The sequence below is a fragment of the Mus musculus genome, chromosome X, assembly GCF_000001635.26.
Source record: "Mus musculus strain C57BL/6J chromosome X, GRCm38.p6 C57BL/6J".
Lineage (NCBI taxonomy): Eukaryota > Metazoa > Chordata > Mammalia > Rodentia > Muridae > Mus > Mus musculus.
The window spans coordinates 135,258,074-135,281,687 of NC_000086.7; the positions used below are offsets into that span (position 1 = coordinate 135,258,074).

The window sequence follows — 23,614 nt, forward strand, 5'->3', positions numbered from 1 at the left end:
CCCTCCCCCAAAAATAATCACTCTGAGAAAACCTTGGCGTTACTCTGGAGTCCTGAACACCCACTGTAGTTGCTGGCCTGCTAATTATTACTTCCTATTAGCTCAAACCCATGTTCAAGCAGTCTTCCCTAGTGACCCCACAACAATATTACACGCCTTGAAAGCCAATTTGTAGGCAGAAACATCTGTCAAAATAGGAACAAAGACATAATTCACCAAAGTCTGTAATTCTGGCTAAGCCCCTAAATGTACGAACCTAGTTTTGTACCTTCTGTAGTTCTGATTCTGGCTAACTATTCTTACAGAGGTGTGTTAACCCAGGATATAGTTTTGTGCTTAAAAACTCCCTCTGAGAAAAGCTCAAAAGCACATGGGGATTCCGAATACCCAGGGTAGTTGCCACCTGTTTTATAAAGACGTCCTAACAGCTTGAACAGGCTGAGTAGTCTACTTTGATGCATACCTCACAGTAATCAGAAGGCAAGACAGACAGAGAAACAGAGGCTCTGTCTGTGAATTTGGTGCCAGCCTGGTCTACATAGATGTGAATCAAGGAAATTGATAGACGAAGGACTTTACAAGAAAAGAGTGCCATAAAAGGTTGGTGACATAAGATCAGAGAAAGCAAAAGGATGTTCATAGAGCAAGAAAAAACACAATGTATCCTTTCAACACCAACATATCCCTGAGCTAAGCACTGCTATAATCACTTAGTTGCATTAATGAGGCATTGGCAAATACTTCTATACTAAATTTTATATTTTTCTTTCTTTTTTAAAGATTTATTTATTATATGTAAGTACACTGTAGCTGTGTTCAGACACACCAGAAGAGGGCATCAGATCTCATTACATATGGTTGTGAGCCACCACGAGGTTGTTGAGATTTGAACTCAGTACCTTCTGAAGAACAGTGCTCTTAACCATTGAGTCATCTCTCCAGCCCTAATTTTATATTTTTCTATGGAAGACACACAATAAAATGTCAAATAACATGAATAGAAACTGCATTTTAGACAAATGGACACTAGTATAGAAAAGATTAAAAAGTAGAGAAGCGTAGAATCTGAAGAATGGGTTAAAAGTTGAACATGGATCCTGGAAAGACAGCTCTGCAGTTAAAGTCCTTAATGCTTTCACAGAGGACCTATGTTTGGTTCCCAGAACCCAGGTTTCTAGCACCTGATTCCATTCACAACCATTTTGGACTTCATGGTAGTGCCAAAGAAGCCAGCTTCGCCTACTTGGGTAGAGCCTCCTAGCATTGGACAAACAGAAAGAGCTAGTGTAGTCAGCTGACCCCAAAAGAGCCAATTGGAGTCCAGTATCTACTTTAAATTTGATATGTAACAGTTGACAGATAGGCACAGAGAAACCTGAGTGAGTTGTTTTTTTTTTTTTTTCTCCACAAGCTTCGTTCTTCGCCTACCTGTTTCTCACTGGAAATTGGAGGTTGCTACTGTCCAGATCTCAGAGGGGACGAAAAAAAAAACTTTCCCCTCCCTCCCAGTTAAGTAAGTTTAACAGTTTTCTTTTTGAAAATGGACTCTTTGGATCTTAAATTAACTCAAGCCATAGTTTGAAGATTAATGTGTAATCTAGCTGGATCTTTCAAAATGCCCCCAAATGCTGTTGGTTTGAGGCATTGTTTATCCTAAGGTAGTTAGCTTTAGTTGTGTGACTGACTAGTCATAGTGTTTGACATTCTGAAACATCCTTTCTGCTCTTCAATAAATTATGTTCTTCAGCCTGGTGAGGTAATTACTTGCCGGTAATTCCATAACTGTAATTACACCATTTCAAAGACTGGTGTAAGAAGGTGTCGGGTTTTGTGCCAGCCTTGTCCCTACATTGTGAAATCTTGTAACAAACAAACAAACAAACAAAAGTGTTTTTACCCTCCTTTACACTTAGCTTGCTATTATTTTATATGTAAGCTTTTTTGAATAGTAAGGACTGAACTGTGTAATTAACGATTTCTCTGTTTACTGTATTTCATTTCCTTAGGTTTTTTTTTTTAATGCTTTGATGTCTGAAGGGCAAAACCCAAAATTACTGTCTTCCTCCTTTGCTTCTAGGGTTCCTTTAAATATCTTTCTAACAATGTTACTCTAGTGTTCATAAACTGTTTTACTTTGTGTTTATATTTCTTTATTTTATTTATTTACATTTCAAATGTTCTCTCCCTTCCTGGTTTCCCCTCCACACATTCACTATCCCCTCCCCCTGCCCCTGCTTCTTTCAAGATATTTATTTTTTCCACAGGTTTTTCTCTCCCTTACCCACCCCCCCCCGAGTTTTAAAAGATAGCTTTGCTAGGCTAATATTGCTTGGAATTTGCTCATTCATTACATGCCACTATAGACCCATTCTTATGTGCCATATTCCTCTAGAACTTTATTTTTTATTGTGTCTAGATTGAAATTATGCATCTATGAAAAAACCCGTGGTTTACTCCTTTCCCACTCATCTTATTGATCTGAAGGAGATTCCTATAAGAAGGCTTTGGGAGTGGCTCAGTATGTGATACCTGACAATAGATGGGTGAAATCCACAGAAGCTAATGAGCAATGCTTCCAGTCTAGGAGAGAAGCACACTGGCTGCATTGAAGGTAGAACAATACTGTGTCACATTCTGGAAGAAAGCATACAAAAAAGGGTGTGGAAAATTCATGGCAGTATCAGGAGAAGAGAATGACCTTCATTTAATGGGAGAATGATTGTTTGTTCTGTGCAATACTGTGGACTACAATCTGCTACCCTGGAATAGGCAGTCAGTGTGCTGCCAGCAATTAGATAAGAAGGAGGGGATAAAGATGATACTTTGACTAATATCTCATGAGAACATAATAGGGAGGGCAACTACTTGTAAGGCTGAAACCTGCCTCATTTTCCGTGGATGTCAAATTGCACTTAATTTTAACTTTAATTATAGGCTTCAGATCATATTAGATGTAATCTTGGATTAGTGATGTTTACCTTAACTGCTTGGGTCAGTAGCAGTGGTGATGTTGCTCCACTATAATGCTACCTTTTGGCCTTTGTTAATAGTAAATGTGGTGAAGGAAGCAGTTTAAGACTGAAAAAAAGCTACTTCTCAGAATTTGACTCTCTCTTTGGAATTACCTGCTATGAATATTCTTAATCATTATTTTCTAGTTTCTATGGGCATATTAAAATTATCTGTTGGATTTTTTCTTTAAAAATAGGTACCATCTCCATTTTATTAATTTATTTCATCAGTATGGTTTTGTGAATAAATAGTATACATTTTGTTATAATCAGTTTACAAGATTATTTTGTTCCTTGAATTATTCTGAAACCTCTTTTTCGTTAATTCACCCTGCTCTTCCTCCCCCTCTTTTTCTTCTTCCTCTCTCCCTCACTCTCTGGTTTTCAAGACAGGGTTTCTCTGTGTAGCTCTGGCTGTCCTGGAACCCACTCTGTAGACCAGGCTGGCCTTGAACTTAGAGATCCACCTACCTCTGACTCCTGAGTGCTGGGATTAAAGACATGTGCCATAACCGCCGGGCCATTGGTTTCTCAAGATAGGAATGTCTTGCTTTTTATACTCATTTTCTGACACTATAGAAATTCCAAATTAATCTTTTGATTTTTCCCCCATGGCCCTGAATTAAAGTTACTTGCCCAAGGATTTCTGAGTTCTTTTCTTAGAAAATGACATTTAGATATTCTTTATTAATGGGCTTTTACTGTTAATAGGTTCACTCCAAGGACAGATGTAAGATATATATTGTATGCACATACCCATGCTTATAAACACAGATGCAGACACAGACACACAGACACACACGTGCGCACACACGCACACACACACACACACACACACACACACACAGAGAGAGAGAGAGAGAGAGAGAGAGAGAGAGAGAGAGAGAGAGATGGAGAGAGAGACATGGAGAGAGAGACAGAAACAGAGAGATACAGAGACAGAGAGAGGGAGCAAGGTCATTCCCCTAGTGGTACCATTCATGTCTTTTGTGTGAATTATCAGTGTGTACTAGTCTTCCATTGGTATATAAAATTTTTAATCCTTTGTCCACAAATCTTAGTTATATGTATAGTTTATTATCCAAATGTCTCAAATATATGTTAACAATACATCATCCCATTTGGTCAATTACCTTCTGAATTACATATGATTCATAGTTTGAAATACTTTTAATTTAATATTATCAGATTGATTATCACTTCCATTGCTTCTAAAATTTGAGTTATATTTAGAAATATTGCTCCTCATGTTGCTGTTAAAGAAGAATTTTGTGTGTTTTCATCAAAATATTGCATGACTTAATTATTAGGCTTTTATCCTTAATTAATTGTCAGTTATTCTGTATGTGTCATTTGTCTTAGATTTACTCAAGTTTTTTATAAATTCTGATTTTCTGTAGCACCTTACATTGCATATCTATATTTGTCCCAGTGGTTTTTCCATAACACATTCAAAATGTACTAATATCCCTTGGTAGAGAATTCTATTCCTAGGCTTTCTAAGCTGTTCCAAAGGGCTGTCTATTTTTGCACCACTACTATGGTGCTGTTATTAGATTTCTATAGTATTCTCTCTTGTCTGGCATCATAACATCCTTTCAGGGGTCTTTCTTTATACATACTCCTAATTAGTCATGCATATTCCCTAATATATGAACTTTATCATTAACTCATGACATTCCATAAAATGTTTACAGATAGTTTTGAAGTTGCATTAAAATATATACGTTAGTTTAGGAGAACTGATATCTTCTTTTTGTTGTTGTTTTTTGTTTTGTTTTTCAAGATAGGGTTTCTCTGTGTAGCTCTGGCTGTCCTGGAACTCAATTTGTAGACCAGGCCGGCCTCGAACTCAGAAATCTGCCTGCCTCTGCCTCCCGAGTGCTGGGATTAAAGGCATGTGCCACCACTGATATCTTCTTAATGTGAAACTTGTCAAGGAAAAATCAAATTATAGTATTATTGTTTTGGGACCCTCAAAGTGAAATCTGTGGGGCACTGTTAAACCGGACTTTCAGAACAACTAAGAACTTGGAGAAAAACTCTCTGAACATTTGCATAATCACTCAGGAACATGCTGACCTTGTAAATTGTCATGAGCTCCAAATTCTGGAACAAATTTCTCCAGCATTTGTAACAAGTTGTGATACCACCCTTCGGTGCCACAATCTAGCAAATCCCTCCTCTTTGAAAGACAGTTTTGACTTTTGCCAAACATAAAAGAATCACAGTTCTTGAGCAAGAGGATGGAAGCTACGAATCAGCCAGTCTTGTACATTTAAGCTATAAAAGAACCTATCTTTTTAAAGCTTGGAATATATTTTCAAGCTTTCTTCGGTGTTGTGTATCCTGGGATTACAGTTCTAAGAAGCATCCAGTAAATGCAATTCTTTGCTCTTAAGTTGGATGATTTTACTTCAGTCGGCAAGGAATTCTATTGAAGAAGAGTGTCTAGTTTGTACGGGCTGTTGGAATACGGAATCATAGACTAGGTAGGTGATAAACAGAAATATTGCTAACTGGTGGTTTTCATGTTTGATCTTGTAGTTCTTCACTTTATTTGTTTGATAATTATTTTTCAAAGTGTCCAGTTAAATTGTGCTGTTTGCTGTCTCTCCAATTTTTTCTAACTTTTTGACTGTGTCTGTTTGGGTGTTTTGATTCATTATTTCTTTTATCATTCTAAATCCTTAATTTCCATCCTTTGTTTATTTGGCCACGTTTTCCAAAGTGCCTAGCAATTATTTTCTGGTCCTTATTCTTACTCTTCCCTAGAAGTTTTGTGTTTCAAAGACTTCAGTTTGACTCATCATGTTCCTTATTTCATGCATCTATCTATCTATCTATCTATCTATCTATCTATCTATCTATCTATCTATCTATTTACGGAATGGAATGTCTTTATTTATTTTGAATCCTAACAAAGTACATTAAACATTTGCCACTGCCTGTCGGAGCATGCTTTTTTATTCAATCTGTTTTATAAACACACACACACACACACACCACACACACACACACACACACACACATATGTGTATATATATATATATATATATATACATATATATATATATATATATATATATATATATATGTTCTTTGTTTACATTTCAAATTTTATCCCATTTCCTAGTTTCCCCTCCGAATATACCCTATTCCTTCCCCATCCCCCTCCTCCCATCCACTCCCATTTTTGATCCTCACATTCCCATATACAGGGGCATAGAACTTCACAGGATCAAGGCCCTCTCCTCCCATTGATGGCCAACTAGGCCATTCTTTGCTACATATGCAGCTAGAGCCATGAGCTCTGGGGCGTACTGGTTAGTTCATATTAATGTTCCTTCTATGGGTCTTCAGTCCCCTTCAGTTCCCTGGGTATTTCTCTGGCTCCTTTATTGGAGACCTTGTACTCAGTCCAATGGATGACTGTGAGCATCCACTTCTGTATTTTCCAGGCACTGACAGAGCCTCTCAGGATACAGCTATATCAGGCTCCTGTCAGCAGGCCCTTGTTGGCATCTGTCTAGTGTCTGGGATTGGTGGTTGTTTATGGGATGGATCCCCAAGTGGAGCAGTCTCTGGATGGTCATTCCTTCAGGCTCTGCTCTGAACTTTGTCATTGTAAAATGGATATTTTGTTCCCCCTTCAAAAGAGGACTCTGAGCTTCTGGGCAAATATCCAGTTATCAGTGAGTACATATCATGTTTGGTTTGTGTGTGTGTGTGTGTGTGTGTGTGTGTGTGTGTGTGTGTGTGTGTGTATGATTGGGTTACATCACCCAAGATGATATCCTCCAGATCCATCCGTTTGCCTAAGAATTTCATGAATTCATTGTTTTTAATTGCTGAGTAGTACTCCACTGTGTAAATGTACCACATTTTCTGTATCCATTTCTCTGTTGAGGGACATATGGGTTCATTCCAACTTCTGGATATTATAAATAAGGCTGCTATGAACATAGTGGAGCATGTGTCCTTATTACATGGTGGAATATCTTCTGGGTATATGCCCAAGAGTGGTATTGCTGGATCTTCTGGTAGAACTATGTCCAATTTTCTGAGGAACCGCCACACTGATTTCCAAAGTGGTTGTCCAGGTTACAGTCCCACCAGCAATGGAGGAGTGTTCCTCTTTCTCCACATCCTTGCCAGCATCTGCTGTCACCTGAGTTTTTGAACTTAGCCATTCTGACTTGTATGAGGTGGAATCTCAGGGTTGTTTTGATTTGCATTTCTCTGATGATTAAGGATGTTGAACATTTTTTAGATGCTTCCCAGCAATTCAGTATTCCTCAGTTGAGAATTATTTGTTCAGCTCTGTACCCCATTTTTAATAGAGTTATTTAGTTGTCTGGAGTCCACCTTCTTGAGTTCTTTATATATAATGGATATTAGCACCCTATTTAATTTAGGATAGGGTAAAGATCTTTTCCCAACCTGTTGGTGGCCTTTTTGCCTTATTGACAGTGTCCTTTGCCTTACAGAAGCTTTGCAACTTTATGAGGTCCAATTTGTCATTTTTGATTTTATGGCACAAGCCATTGGTGTTCTGTTCAGCGATCTTTCCCCTGTGCCAATATCTTCGAGGCTTTTCCCCACTTTCTCCCCTATAAGTTTCAGTGTCTCTGGTGTTATGTGGACTTCTTTGATCCACTTAGATTTGAGCTTTGTTCAAGGAAAAATGAATGGATCAATTTGGTTTCTTCTACATGCTACCTGCCAATTGAGCCAGCAAAATTTGTTGAAGATGCTGTCTTCTTTCTACTGGATGGTTTTAGCTACTTTGTCAAAGATCAAGTGACAAGAGGTGTGTGGCTTCATTTCTGGGTCTTCAGTTCTATTCCATTGATTTACCTGTCTGTCACTGTACCAGTACCATGCAGTTTTTATCACAATTGCTCTGTACTACAGTTTGAGGTCCGGGATTGTGATTCCACCAGAGGTAATTTTATTGTTGCGAATAGTTTTTGCTATCCTAGGATTTTTGTTATTCCAGATGAATTTGCCCATTGCCCTTTCTAACTCTGAAGAATTGAGTTGGAGTTTTGATGGGGATTGCTTTGAATCTGCAGACTGCTTTCAGCAGGATAGCCATTTTTACTATAGTAATCCTGCCAATCCATGAGCATGGGAGATCTCTCCACCTGCTGAGATCTTCATTGATTTCTTTCTTCAGAGACTTGAAATTCTTGTCATACAGATCTTTTACTTTTTTAGTTAGAGTCACACCAAGGTGTTGTATATTATTTGTGACTATTTAGACGGGTGTTATTTCCCTAATTTCTTTCTCAGCCTGTTTATCCTTTGTGTAGAGAGAGGCCACTGATTTGTTTGAGTTAATTTTATATCCAGCAACTGTACTGAAGCTGTTTATCAGGTTTAGGAGTTCTCTGGTGGAATTTTTGGGGTCACTTGTATGTACTATCATATCATCTGCAAAAAGTGATATTTTGACTTCTTCCTTTCCAATTTGTATTCCTTTGATCTTTTTTTGTTTTCTAATTGCTCTGGCTAGGACTTCAAGTACTATATTGAATAGGTAGGGAGAAAGTGGGCAGCCTTGTCTAGTCCCTGATTTTAGTGGGATTGCTTCCAGTTTCTCACCATTTACTTTGATGTTGGCTACTGTGTTGCTGTATATTGCTTTTATTATGTTAGGTATGGGCCTTGAATTCCTGATCTTTCCAAGACTTTTATCATGAATGGGTGTTGGATGGGTGTTTGTAGAATGTTTTCTCAGCATCTAACGAGATGGTCATGTGGTTTTTGTCTTTGAGTTTGTTTATATAGTGGATTACGTTGATGGATTTTTGTATATTGAACCATTCTTGCATCTCTGGGATGGAGCCTACTTCATCATGTTGGATGATTATTGTGATGTGTTCTTGTATTCAGTTAGCGAGAATTTTATTCCGTGTTTTTGCATCAATATTCATAAGGTAAACCAGTCTGAAGTTCTCTTTCTTTATTGTGTCTTTGTGTGGTTTAGGTATCAGAGTGATTGTAGCCCCATAGAATGAATTGGATAGAGTACCTATTTTGTGGAATAATTTGAAGAGTATTAGAATTAGATCTTCTTTGAAGGTCTGATAGAACTCTCCATTAAACCTATATGATCCTGGGCTTTTTTTTGGGGGGGGGAGACTATTAATGAATGTTTTTATTTCTCTAGGGGATATGGGACTGTTTAGATCATTAACCTGATCCTGATTTAGCTTTGGTACCTGGTATTTGTCTAGAAAATTTTCCATTTTATCCAGGTTTTACCATTTTCTTGAGTATAGACTTTTGTAGTAGAATATGAAATTTTTTTGGATTTCCTCGAATATTCTGTTGTTATATCTCCCTTTTCATTCCTGAGTTTGTTAATTAGGATACTGTCCTTGTGCCCTGTAGTTAGTCTAGCTAGGGGTTTATCTATCTTGTTGATTTTCTCAAAGAACTAGCTCCTGGTTTGGTAGATTCTTTGTATAGTTCTTTTTGTTTCTACTCCTTTGATTTCAGCCATGATTTTGATCATTTCCTGCCATCTACTCCTCTTTGGTGAATTTGCTTCCTTTTGTTCTAGAGTTTTTAGGTGTGCTGTCAAGCTGCTAGTGTATGCTCGCTCTAGCTTCTTTTTGGAGGCAATCAGAGCTATGAATGTTCCTTTTAGGACTACTTTCTTTGTGTCCCATAAGTTTGGGTATGTTGTGGCTTCATTTTCATTAAACTCTAAAAAGTCTTTAATCTCTTTCTTTATTTCTTCCTTGACCAAGTTATCAATGAGTAGAGTGTTGTTCAGCTTCCACGTGAATGTAGGCTTTCTATTTATGTTGTTATTGAAGATCAGCCTTAGTTCGTGGTGATTTGAATAGATGCATGGGATAATTTCAATATTTTTGTATCTGTTGAGGCCTGTTTTGTGACTGATTCTGGTCAGTTTTTGAAAAAGAACCCATGAGGTGCTAAGAAAAAGGTATATCCTTTTGTTTTAAATTGAAATGTTCTATAGATATCTGTTAAATCCATTTGTTTCATAATTTCTGTTATTTTCACCATGTATCTGTTTAATTCCAGTTTCCAGGATCTTTCTTTTGATGAGTGTGGGGTGTTGATATCTCCCACTATTATTGTGTGAGGTGTAATGTGTGCTTTGAGTTTTAGCAGAGTTTCTTTAATAAATGTGGATGTCCTTGCATTTGGAGTATAGATGTTCAGAATTGAGAGTTCATCTTGGTAGATTTTTCCTTTGACCAGTATGAAATGTCCTTCCTTATCTTTTAGGATAACTTCTAGTTGAAAGTTGCTTTTATTTTATTTTAGAATGGATACTCCAGCTTGTTTCTTGGGACCATTTGCTTGGAAAATTGTTTTCCAGTCTTTTACTCTAAGATAGTGTCTGTCTTTGACATTGAGGTGGGTTTCTTGTATGCAGCAAAAAGTTGCTTCCTGTTTATGTAACCAGTCTCTTAGTCTATGTTCTTTTATCAGGGAATAGAGTCCATTGATATTAAGAGATATTAAGGAAGAGTCATTTTTGCTTCTTGTTATTTTTGTTGTTAGAGTTGGAATTCTGTTCATGTGGCTATCTTCTCTAGGTTTGTTGAAAGATTACTTTCTTGTTTTTTCTTTAGCTTAGTTTTTCTCATTGTGCTGAAGTTTTCCCTTTATTATCCTTTGAAAGGCTGGATTTTTGGAAAGATATTGTGTAAATTTGGTTTTGTCATGGAATACTTTGGTTTCTCCATCTATAGTAGTTGAGAGTTTTGCTGGGTATATAGTAGCCTGGGTTGGCATATGTGTTCTCTTAGGGTCTTTATGACATCTGCCCAGGATCTTCTGGCTTTCATTGTCTCTGGGGAGAAGTCAGGTATAATTCTGATCAGTCTACCTTTATATGTTACTTGACTTTTTTCCCTTACTGCTTTTAATATCCTTTCCTGGTTTTCTGCATTAAGTGTTTTGATTATTATGTGATGGGAGGAATTTCTTTTTTGGTCCAAACTATTTGGAGTTCTGTAGGCTTCTTGTATGTTCATGGGCATCTCTTTCCTTACGTTGGGGAGTTTTCTTCTATAATTTTGTTGAAGATATTTACTGGCCCTTTAAGTTGGACATCTTCCTTCCCTTCTATACCTATTATCCTTAGGTTTGGTCTTCTCATTGTGTCTGGATTTCCTGGATGTTTTGTTTTAGGATCTCTTTGAATTTCACGTATTATTTGACTGTTGTGTCAATGTTTTCTATGGTATCTTCTGCACCCGAGATTCTCTCTTCTATCTTTTGTATTCTGTTGGTTATGCTTGCATCCTTGGCTCCTGACTTCTTTTCAAGGTTTTCTATTTTCAGAGTGATATGGTATCCCTTTGTGAGTTCTTTACTGTTTCCACTTCCATTTTTAGATCCTGGATGGTTTTTTTCAATTCTTTCACCTGATCGGATGTGTTCTCCTGTATTTCCTTAAGGGAGTTATTTATTTCATTCTTAAAGTCCTCCATGGTGATCAGGAGAAGTGACTTTAGATCAATATCTTGCTTTTCTGCTGTTATGATGTATCAAGGCCTTGCTAAGGTGGGAGGGTTTGGTTCTGATGATGCCAAGTAACCTTGGTTTCTGTTACTTTTGTTTTTATGTTTGCCTCCTGCCATCTTATTATCTCAAGTGCTTGCTGCCCTCAATATATCTGATTGGAGCCTGTCTTTCCTGTAACCCCATTTTATTCAGGACTCTTCAGAGTCCAGCTTTCTCTATGATCCTGTGATTCCGGGATCCTGTGAACCTGAGATTCTGGTGTGTCAGAGTTTTGGGCAGTCAAGCTTCCTCTGAGACCCGAGATCCTGGTGTGACCAAGCTCCTATTATCCTGGAATACTGGAATCCTAAGATCCTGGGTGTGTTACAGCGCCTGAAAGTGGTGTCTCCTCTGGGGATTTTGGGGTTATCTGCTGTGTTTGAAACTGATGTATACCATCACTGACCAGAAGGGAACCCAAGCTGCTGGTCAGACAGGGCTCCTGTGTTGTTGCTTCTGCTGTCACAGGCCTCTCATGAATGTTTTGGAACAGATGCTGTGTTCCACTCACCAGTGATCCTAGGATCTTGGGCATGCTAGGGCGCCTTTTGCATGGAGAGTCCTCTGGGAATCGTGGGACCATCTGCCAAATTTGCCTCCTGGTGTCCCAGAGCTTGTGCCAACCAGAAGGGCATGCATGTATTTATTTCTTAACAAATTTACATTGTGATACTACCTTAAAGACACAGTATTCATAATGTGTATTTATTTTGGATGTAATCTTTCTGACTGTTGTATTAGATCAACTTGAATTCCTACACCATCACTTTTTATGTATATATTTTGAAATTTTGATCTGTCTTCACCTGCCAGAAAGTATGGTTATGATGATGTTCTGGGGTTTCATTTTGTCCCTTTTAATTACAGTTACTTTTAATGTTCTAGTACTTTTATTTGCTTCCCTAATAGTGAACATATTACTTTTGTGTATATTTATATTTCTACTTCTTGTTGTTTTATATTCTTTATAGAGGAAATATTAGCAGGCAGGTAGCTATATAATATTGTCTTCTAACCTACTTCTGATTTCAAATGTTATTTTAACATATGTTAACTATAATTTAAATACTCACCAATATCTATCCTGTGACAATAGCAGAGATCTCTAAAAGCCATGGTCTGAGTCATATATTTACTGTATAGTTTTCTGCATTGTTATCACTGGTTCAAAACTGAACATTTTTGTCATCCTCATATAGGTTTGTGAAGATGGACGACAAGGACCCAGCCACCCTGTTAGATCTTGCTATACATAGTCTACTTAAGAATGAGCCTATAATAATCCAATCACTGGAGGAGATCCCAAGAGAACTTTTCATTCCATTGTTCACTGCTGCCTTCTTGGGTGGGCATAAGAAGACACTGACAGCAATAGTGAAAGCTTGGCCTTTTTTCTGTCTCCACATCGGAAAATTAAGATCACATGAAACACACTGTGCACTCTTGAAAGCCATGATTGATGGTCTTCAGGTTCTTCCTGTCCTAAATTCTTCTTCTAGGTAAGATTGCCTATATGTAATGTGGTAAAACAGCCACAGGTTAGTCTTCTTGCTGTAGCAGCAGAGAAATAAGGTATAAAAGAGAGAGTTAATGGTGAATGCTGACAGTGAATGGGAGGTAGTGGTGTTTGTTCTGTTAAGATTTGGTTTTAGTTTTGATTTTTTTCTTTTATTGAAAATAGATTTTTTATACTGTATCCTTATATGGCTTCCCCTCCCTCTAGTCCTTCTAGTCTCTCTCCATTTCCTTTCTCACATTTCTGTCTCTTCTTAGAAAACAAAGAGAGTTCTACAGGAAAATAAAATAAATGTAACAAATCAGAATAGGACAAAACAAGTAAAGAGAAGGAAAAAAAGCTCAAGAGAAGTCACAAAAAAACAAAAACAAAAACAAAACAAAAGCAGAGACCCACTCTGTTGCACATAAAACTAGAAGCCATAATGCATATGCACAGAACCTGTAGGGTAAAAAGAGATAAGACATTTAATATATAAATAAAATTTAAAAATAGAAATAAAAAAGAAAGACCTGACACAAAATTATGAGACAAGGAACCCCCAAAGGTGTCACTGAGTTGTTTTTCTGTCAGCCATCTACTGCTGAGCATGTAGCCTACCATTAAGAGGAGTTTTCCCAGTGCGACTCCATTGGAAGAAACTCAATTTTCATTTGTAAATGGTTATCAACTGGAGTTAACGTTGGAATTAGGGATAGGGGCATATGTGTTCAGTTCTCCTTTCAGCTCTAGGGCCCCATCTGGTGCAGATCTGCAGGTCCCGTTCACACTTCCTAAGTCTCTGGGTTCAAATTTGCAATGATCCTGTTGCTGTAGAGGTTCTTGTTTCCTTGGTGTCCTCCAGCCCCTTTGGCTCTTACCCTCCTTCTGCTTTCTCATTTGAAGTTATTCAAAAGAATCCAGTGTCTTAGAGAGGTTTTAATTTGTAGGAGATCTGAGTGAGGATGCTAATGATTGATTTGCATGATGAATATGTTACATAGAAGATAAAAGAACTGCAACAGGTTAGCATTAGTGGATAATACAGATCAGAAAATGCTGTATGTTGTATTTTCATAGGAAATGCTACTATTTGCTGTATGGAATGAAAAACAAGAGGCTTTTCCCCTATATGTCATCATTATTGCTATTTGTTATATTAAAATATGCTATCTCTCATATGTTTATCTCCTCTTTCCCCAACAGAGGCTCCAAACTGAAGGTCCTAGATTTGAGACAGGATGCTGACTGCAGGACCACATGTTTTCAAATCAGGAACAAATCTTTTTGTTTTCACTCTTGTTCTTACTCTCAAACCTCTTCCCACAGAAGAAGAGAGCATAGCACTGTAAATTTAGGATCTGAGGTTCAGTTGTCCAGATATCCTACTGAATTACTAGTGGGCCTTTCCCTTAACAGCAACTTGAGAACAAGGACATTTTTGTCTTTCCTTCTGAGTAAAGTTGAACAGAGCTCAGGGTCCTTACATCTCTGCTGTCGTGATTTGCAAATTTATAAACTGTCTGACTATAACGATACCTTGAAACTCCTGAATCTGTTATGTACTGATCACCTGGCAGTTGATAAGGCTTCCCTGAATGATATCAACACCCTTTTGTCTCAGATGGTCCACTTGGATAGTCTTAGTTTGTCTAAAATCACCCTCACATCTCTGACTGGAAAAATATTCAAAAGTTTCCTCACCCAACTTGAGCGAATGGACAACCTTCAAGAGCTAAACTTGTCTTTCTTCTGCCTAACAAATCGTCTACACAGATTGCTCAGGTAAGAGTTTGAGGGGAGGTGCCAGGTTTCCTGAACACTCTGTTGTTCAGAAAGAAAAGAAATTATTCTGTAGCATTCAAAAGCCATGTTAGAATCTGTTGTGATGAGCATGTCAGCAGTATCACTACTGGAAATTTGAAACTTTCCAGTTGAGCACTTTATTTATAATAAACGAAAAGGTAGGTTTATAAAAATAAGTTGATACAACATTCATTTATGCAGACAACCACACACACACACACAATACAAGGCCCAAATTAGATTAATGAAAAAGACATAGCCTTTCTACAGCTATCCAGAGATGAACTGGAAGCATACTGGTGGAAGAAGTTAGAGATTTCATTCTGTTATGCTTACAGATGTGCTCATCAAATGATCTCCATAGTTCATAACGTCAGATCGTTTTTGTTCATGTGTTATGCTCAAGAGTTAGGTCCAGAATCTTGTGATTTGGGGACATGAATTTGGCTGTCATTCCTGACCCCATTCCACCAAATAGTAGAATCTGTTCCCCATGGACTATAAGTACTAAGTAGGTTAATATTTTTCATTTACTATTTCAAAGAACTGAGCATAACACTATCTTGTACATATTCTGAAGATTACCAATCTGTGTCTAAGAGTGGGAAAGTACATTTCTTAAAGCCATAAACCTATCGAGTTAAAGCCCACATTGTTAGTTGCTGCAGCAATATATGTGCAGAGCAGTTTGTTCTAGATTCATAGATTCATCAATTCCCCACTCTTCAGCAGGGCTTCTTTGTTTTCTCCCTACAGAGTCCTGCCACGTAATTTGAATTACTTGGATCTGCCTTTCTGTGAGCTTTCTTACAGAGACTTCCGATTTCTGTCCCAGTGTCCTCAGGTTGCCCACCTCAAGCGGCTGAATCTCAGTAACAACCCAATATCGTGGGAAGATTGTGAGCCTTTACAAACACTTATGGAGAATGTCTCTGGTACCCTGCAGTATCTAGAGATAAATCATTGTCTTATAACAGATTCTACAATATTTTCTCTTATCCAGGCCCTCAGCCACTGTTCCCACCTCCGTGTGCTTAGTTTTGCTTCTAACCCCATTACAATGTCCATGCTCATAAGAATCCTGCAAAACTTACTACCACTAATGGAGCTGAAATATGTAATTTACCCTATCCCTGTGCATTGTTATGAACGGTGGTATTTTCAGGGTATTTTAGACCGACAAAAGCTTGCTGGTGTGCAGGCACAACTGAAGGCGATGCTACAGGCAGCACAGAGAAGTGACATGAACTGGATCACATTTTCAGAGTGAATTTCACAGCTCAACCAGTTGTCAACATTGATATGTGCCATTTAAGAACTCAGTGTTCTTTCATGAATTCCATAGATTTCATATATAAGATTCTTATGTTGTAGGAACTGTAGTCAGGAAATATAGATATGTAGATGGCCTTTATAAAGAAATACCCTAACAAAAAACAGAAAAGTTGAGAGATCCTTTGAGTCATTTGTCCATTGTCATTAATGGTCTTACTGACCAATATGATATGGATCAGCAAGTCATGATAACTTATACCCCTATCCTCACTGAGAGTTATTTGTAGGAACTTGACATCAACAGGGTAAATATAAATTTCCCTGAATGTATTTTGGAAGAGCAGGTGATTAATGAAGCCAATATTTTTATCCATTAAGTTGTATTAAACTTTCACATTTAAGGCTGTCTTTAGTTTCTTGTTGAAAACCTTCTATATTTAACAGTGGGTAAAAGAATTTATAGCCACTACACACTGATGTCTTCAATTATAAGTGGCTACCTCCTCTTCTTTCCTCAGACTGCAGTGCCTCAGTTCTTTATTTCATACTCATTGACCAAGGATCACTTTGAGATATTATTGTAGGCAGCAAGAATGAAAAGACAAGTTCCTGCCTCAAATCACTCATAGACTGAACATTTCTGTGGTTTATCCGTTGTTAAAGCAACTAGAAAGGTGTTGTACACACTTAGACCCCAAGCTTCATCTTCCCTGCTCTTAATACATATTCTCTTCAATGCAAAATGGACTTTATGATGTTGGATCTCCTCAGCAGGATTCAGGGATTAAACATTGCCATCTTGGAGGCATGATCTCACATCTGTTTGATGTCTACCATCTGGCCTCCTGCAAAATGCCTGGTATAACAGACTGGTAGGGAAGAGAACTTTGTTTCTTTGTTTTAGACGTCTCACTAAGGTTGTTTGACTCCACTCCTTTGGGACCTTGCCAAGACAGAATATGATTAGGAGTTTTGGCAGAGGGAGTTCCTTTCAACTCATGAGGCCAGGGAGTAGAGAGAGAAGGCTGAGTCCCCACACAGCCATTAGGAGTGAGATTACATTGATTTGCATCCTTGATCTAGCCTTCCATAAAGTTTCTACCACCTACTCTGGAGCTGTTCTTGAGCTAGCCTGCTCAAAGATTTCAACTGCCTGCCATGGAACCATCAGCTTGAGACCAATATGAACTTGGGAAGACAGTTAGGAGTCCAGACACAACCGACTATTATTCCTTTAGGTGTTTACTTCGCACTTAGTCATTCTGTCTTACTGTACCAAGTAGGCTTCCTAGTATACGTTGTTCTGGTTGAATTTCTTGCTACTTCTTATCTGGTATAGTTGCTGTGTTCATTGTGCTTTATTTCAGCCAAATATGTATATTGAGTCCCAAATATTTGTTCAGTCCAAAATGTGGTGTACCATAAATTGAAATGCCACATTGTATAAATAAAAGGTAGCAAGAAGCAAAGAATTCATGATTGTAATGCTGATGTATTTGGATCAGTAACTAGCACACTAGGTTTCTTTGAAATTAGAATTTAGTTGTAATCACATGTGGAAATTCTAATATTACTGTCACTCAATAACTCATTAACCAAAGAACTTAAGATAAAGTTAATTTTGCCCAGTATTTTATTGTTGCAATGAAATGGAATGCATTATAAAGATGTAGCAAGGAAGAAAAGTGAACATTATGTGCTTACACTGTTTCTACTCTGAAAAGTTAACATTCTAGATTTCAGAGCAACCCAAGAAAAACATTGTGAAAATTAATTGGGTTTTAGACCATTGAGATTGTGCAGTAAGAACAATCACTAAATTTGATTACTTGAATGCCACGGTGGAGAGTGAGAACCAATTTCCAAGACTTGTCCTCCCAACTTTAACATGCATTCCAAGGGATTGATGTGATTCTAAAAACTTGCACATGTACACACACAGACACACAGACACAAACACACACACACACACACACACACACACACACATACATCACACCACACATACACAAATACACACATGATGGACACAGATACACACAAGTAATAATAAATTAAAATTAAAAATAAACTGAATTGATTCATAATACCCATTGAAATAACAACAAAGAACACCAGCAAAAATTAACTTGTCAAGTAGCTAAAACCCATTCACATTAACTCTGATTTTGGTGATAAAAAATTACATTTTCTTGTTAGGAAGAAAAGTGATAAAAACACAATTCACATATAAACTTTCCTTTATAATATGGCATTTCATACTTTGAATGAAAATGTAACTTAATGACTTATATCACGTCTATTACTTTATACAGACTGTCAAAAGTATTAAAATGTCACTAAAATAAGTAATGGCTTTGCTCTTATTTCTTGCTAACAGTAGATTATTTTAGCATTTTATATTAAATAAAATGTTATTAAATAAAAATCCTGGGTGAAGGGACCAGGGAGAGGCAACATCTGGAATATAAATAAATAAAATAATTAATAATTTAGATAGATGAAGTTCGTTCTTCTTTGTCTTTTGATTTTTCTCATTCCAAGTGCTACTCTTTATTTATAAGGCTGTTTTCAGGATCATTCTTTCATTTCCTTGAAGATAGTATATGTTTAAAGTGTATTATTTTATTAGATCATCTCATATCAGTTGATTTTGTAGAAGGTTTAAGAAATTAGAATCCTGGTATTGGGTGAGGGAAAAGGACTGAAGCCATGAGGGCCAGCAGAAAGAATGGAAACAGGCAACTTTGGGAGGTAGGAGGTTGGGGGGACCCTCCAGAATGCACCAGAGACCTGGAAGGTGAGAGACTCTCAGGACTCAAAGGGAGGGACCTTAGATGAAATGCCTGACAGTAGGGAGAGGGAACTTATAGAGCCCATCTCCAGCATGAAAACAGGACACCAAGTTAGGGTTGGGGTTGCCATACCACAGTCACATCTCTGACCCATAATTATTCCTGTCTGAAAGAATTACAGGGATGGAAATGGAGAGGAGCCTGAGGAAAAGAAGGTCCAGTGACAGGCCCAAAGTGGGATCCAGCTCAAGGGGAGGGCCCAAGGCCTGACACTATTACTGAGGCTATGGAGTGCTCACAAAATGAGATCGTTCATGACTTCCCTCCCAAAGATCCAACAAGCAGCTGAAAGAGTCAGATGCAGATATTTGCACCCAACCAATGGGCAGAAGCTGCTGACCCTTGTTGTTGAATTAGGGAAGGCTGAGGAGAAGGGTGATTCTGTAGGAGAACCAGCAGTCTTAATTGAATCTGGACCCCCGAGATCTTTCAAACACTGGACCACCAAACAGACAGCATATACCAGCTGATATGAGGCCTGCCACACACATACAGTAGAGGATTGCTGAGTCTGTGTTCATTCAGAGATGATGCACCTAACCCTCAAGAGACTGGAGGTCCCAGGGAGTTTAGACATCAGAAGGAGTGGGGGCTGGGGACATCCACATGGGGACAGGGGCTGGGGAGGAAGTGTGGGATGTGGTGGACATATGGTCAGAGGGTGAAAGGGGGGGAATAAAATATGGAGTGTAACATATTAATTAATTAATTAATTAAAAATAAATCAGAATCCTGATAAAATTGATAAAATAAAATAGGAAGTGGGGCTGATTTTTTTAAAAAATGGCTATGATGAGTTTGAAAAAAGTAAGAAGAGGTATTTGTGTTTGGATAGAGAAAAACATAGGGGGAAGTTGTAGTTGTAATTTTTGTGGGGCATCTACCAGAGAAGACCCTTCAAGACATGGATTTAAACCAATAGAAAATCTTTATTGCTCCCTAGAAATGGGCAAAGAAATACCTTGTGGGTAATGTTGTTCTTATGTTCATCCTTGCTTTTTCCTGACTTAGTGTCCAAAACAGTTTTATGCCTAGGATATATAAAAACGAAATAAAGCCCAGCTAGTGAAGTGCAGGGGGTAGAAGACAGAGACTGCATTCTGCCATGCTGAGCCCTCCAGGTAGGTGAGGAAGCCCATAGACCTGTCCTCTGCCACATGCTACCAGGAGGCCATAGACATACAGAACCTCACCTGCTACCACCCAGTGAAGTGTGAAGGAAGAACACATACAGAGACCTTTGGACCCCATGACACACACAGATAGACCTCTGATGCATGGCACAGGTGGGTTGTTGACACCCCTTGGAGATGTCACCCAGGAGCCTGCCAGTCCCATAGCTACCCTGCAGCAGGAACTATGTTCCTGATCCCAATGTAGAACTGAGCCTTTTTCAGGGTTAGCTTTTAAGCACAAAAAAACTATGTCCTGAATGGAAATACTTCAGTTAGCGAGAACTGTTAGCCAGAAATCAAGGTAAATACATGTAGAGACGTTCCCAGAACTGTGGACATTGGTGGATTAAGCCTTTGTTTAAGTTTTGGCTGATGGTGCTGTCTACGTGCTGGATTTGGGGCCTGAATGGTACTTTCAACATGGAGTCAGTTGTGCTAAGTTACAGGGTCCCACTAAGCTTTGAAGCCCTGTTATGGTCCTCACAAGTCTTAGTGAATATGGACTCATCCTGTTCTGAAGAAGGATAGTTTGTTCTAAGGACCATTAATTTTATTGAACTGATACATAATTGGTCATACATTTAAAGATGCAGGGCCTCTCATTTTTCCAATCAGAATGAGAATTAAATGCCCAGCCAGTGCCAATCGTATCGCAGCTAGGCATAGGTGACAAGAGAACAAAGACTGGTACCAATTATATGATTTATGTCTGTGTCTCTTTCTCTTTCTGAGGTTTTCCCCAACAATAGCAAGGTTTTATCTTATTACTCCTGATAAATTAGCACATAAACACCAGGTTTCTCACAAAGCTGAACATAGTTTTCCTTATTTCATGCTGCCTCTCCAATTTTGTTGGATAATTTCTGCAAAGCAATCTAACTATTGTTTTAATTCAGAAATTTAAGCTTTTAATACCTCTAGGTACAGATCAGCCTGTCTCCTAAGATGAATAAAAGGACTTTCTCAGTTTGGAAAACATCAGAAGAGGCACATTCAGTAAAATCATTAGTCCATGCACAGCAAACAGTCTGAGGAGCCCAGTAAAATTGCTGTTGTGCAGATAAATTAACCTACATGGCAAAATAGAAGCCCGCAGAATACAAAGAAAGGCCGAAGTTAAACGTTTTGGATAATAGACAAATTTCATCTCCTTATATGTCCTCTAATGTCAATTTGGGCTGACCCTAGTCACAGTGAGTTTTGTCAGTCAATGGGCTAACAGTTTAGTTAATTCTTATCCCTTTGTAATACAGGGCCTGGGTGTCAGCATCACCACCAATCCTGGCCAATTTTTGGCTGTGTTTTTCTATCCCTAGGGTCAGGTTTTCCAAAGGCCCAAATGTTTCTTATGAAATTTCTAGATTTTTAATATTATGATTATTGGATTATATTTTCCTACTCTGCATTTCCTAGGAAGGGACTTTCTTTCTAAATATTCATGGGTGTATTCAGGAAGCCTCAGTTTCACAACCCCGGGTTTCATTTGCAGTGGCAAATAAGGAACACAGCCACCGGACAAGCATAGAATTGTAAATTCTATATTTTTATCTCAAAAGATAAAGTCCCACATCATTTTGTTTTCCAATACAACTAAGCATTTAAAGTGGGCATCAGTGAGCAAAGGTCAAGATGAGTGTGGGTTGCTGGTCTATACTTACAGAAGTTCATACCTTCCTTGTATCTGTTTTCCTTAGTTCCCAGGTCCAGCCCTGAGCATCATTAAGGCTTGGACCATAACCCAGTATTTGTATCAAAGTAAGACTCAGGAGGAGATGGAGGGCCCATGACCTGATAAAAACTTAATGGGTCCATAATTTGGAAATGCTCTAATTTGTCATGACCACCTGTGGCTTCCATTTTCTTGACATGGGTATGTTGGATTCATGTATTCCAGAACCTTCACAGTCATAAAAAGGCAGAGAATCACAATGTAGAGTATTTTCCAAGTTGGTTGCAGAGCCCCTTGACTACCTGCTTGACCCAAATGGTATCACTGAATCCAAACAAGGGGAAACCAGTGATGAACTCCTCTAGAGGTCAGCTGGGGCTCTCTGAGTCCAAGTAACAGCCTGTATGGAGAAAAGAAAGCCTGTAGTGACATGAGAAAGGAATAGTTAGGGAGTTCAACTAACTTCTGATCTCCAAGCCATGGAAACAGTTGGGGAGATCTTCCCAATATACTAAAAGGGGTGACTCCTCCCTATATGGGGTACAGTGTGCCCAATGCTACACTGGACTCTAATGAGAGTTTGGTTCAAGTTCCTTTTAATATCCTGTTTATTCTTTCTAGCTGCCCAGAACTCTGAGGTTTATTCTGTATATGCACAGGATTGTGGGCTTTTCACCAACCCAGCCTGAACTGACTCTGTTTAGACAGGCTCCTACCAAGGGACCTGGAATGTGTGGCAGAAGCCTTGTCTCCATTCCTGCACTCACTTCCCTTGCTGGGGCCTTCCCACTTGGCCTGGATAGAAGTCTCTGTGGAAAACCTCTGGTACCCGGGCCCACAACAACTGCAGCTCCTACATGTCTAGTTTCATCTTTCATCTTGTAACATTACTGGATGAGCACTTACAGATCATCATCAGGCAAGAGGGTAGCAGTATTAATGGTGGAGTGTATCTTGAACCTGATTCCAGGTTGGGCCAAGAGTGGGGTATGATAACAAACCACACAGTCATTAGACAACTATTGTTCTTGTATCACTTGAAGCAGGGCTTCAATTATTTGGTAGGGTACTGTGAGTATAAAATTCTAACCTAGTTCTCTGGGCCAATCCAACCTGCTCAGAACAGTCTGCTATTCCAGGGGAACCTTCATTCTCCTTTAAACTCTATCTGCCTACCTTCATTGTACCCGAGGCTTGTGAACCATAAAAAAAACTGCAGGTCCAGAAACATGCAGCCCAAAGATAGCCATCAGAGGCTTGCCACACCAGGACCCTCAAGAATCACCCCCTACCAACATCTGCTTCAACTAGAACATCCAGGGACCAGAGCCATCCAGATGGCTAAAGAACAAAATCAACCTAAGCCAGGTAATATGACACCTCCGAAGCACAACTACACCACTACAGCAATCATTGGATATCCTAAAGCAGATGAAACACAAGAAAATGACCCTAAATCCAATCTTATAAAGATGATAGAGTCCTTTAATGATGAAATGAATAAATCCTTTGAACAAATACAGAAAAATACAATCAAACAGAGAGAGGTCTTTAAAGAGGAAATAAATAAATCCCTAAAAGACATACAGGAACATACACTTAAACAGGTGAAGGAAATGAATAAAATTGTGCAAGACCTGAAAGTGGAAATAGAAGCAATAAACACACACACACACACACACACACACACACACACACACAAACTGAGGGAATCCTGAAGATGGAAATCCTATGGAAGAGAACAGGATCAGCAGATGCAAGCATCACCA

The 23,614-nt window shown here is 38.5% G+C and overlaps 1 protein-coding gene across 1 annotated transcript; it reads left to right on the top strand.

Annotated features, from left to right (window-relative positions):
• The first annotated feature begins 12,776 nt into the window (after window positions 1-12,776).
• Window positions 12,777-16,295, top strand: Pramel (PRAME like). Its single transcript, XM_017318665.1, has 3 exons — window positions 12,777-13,069; window positions 14,272-14,850; window positions 15,628-16,295. Exons 1-3 carry the CDS (start codon window positions 12,780-12,782, stop codon window positions 16,139-16,141), a joined length of 1,383 nt encoding a protein of 460 aa, XP_017174154.1. The 5' UTR covers window positions 12,777-12,779; the 3' UTR covers window positions 16,142-16,295.
• Window positions 16,296-23,614: the final 7,319 nt, after the last annotated feature.

Coding starts and splice junctions, on each gene's coding strand:
- Pramel (XM_017318665.1), top strand. CDS start 12,780: ATGGACGACAAGGACCCAGCCACCCTGTTAGATCTTGCTATACATAGT. Junction 13,070..14,271: donor GTCCTAAATTCTTCTTCTAG/GTAAGATTGCCT, acceptor TTTCCCCAACAG/AGGCTCCAAACTGAAGGTCC. Junction 14,851..15,627: donor CGTCTACACAGATTGCTCAG/GTAAGAGTTTGA, acceptor TTCTCCCTACAG/AGTCCTGCCACGTAATTTGA.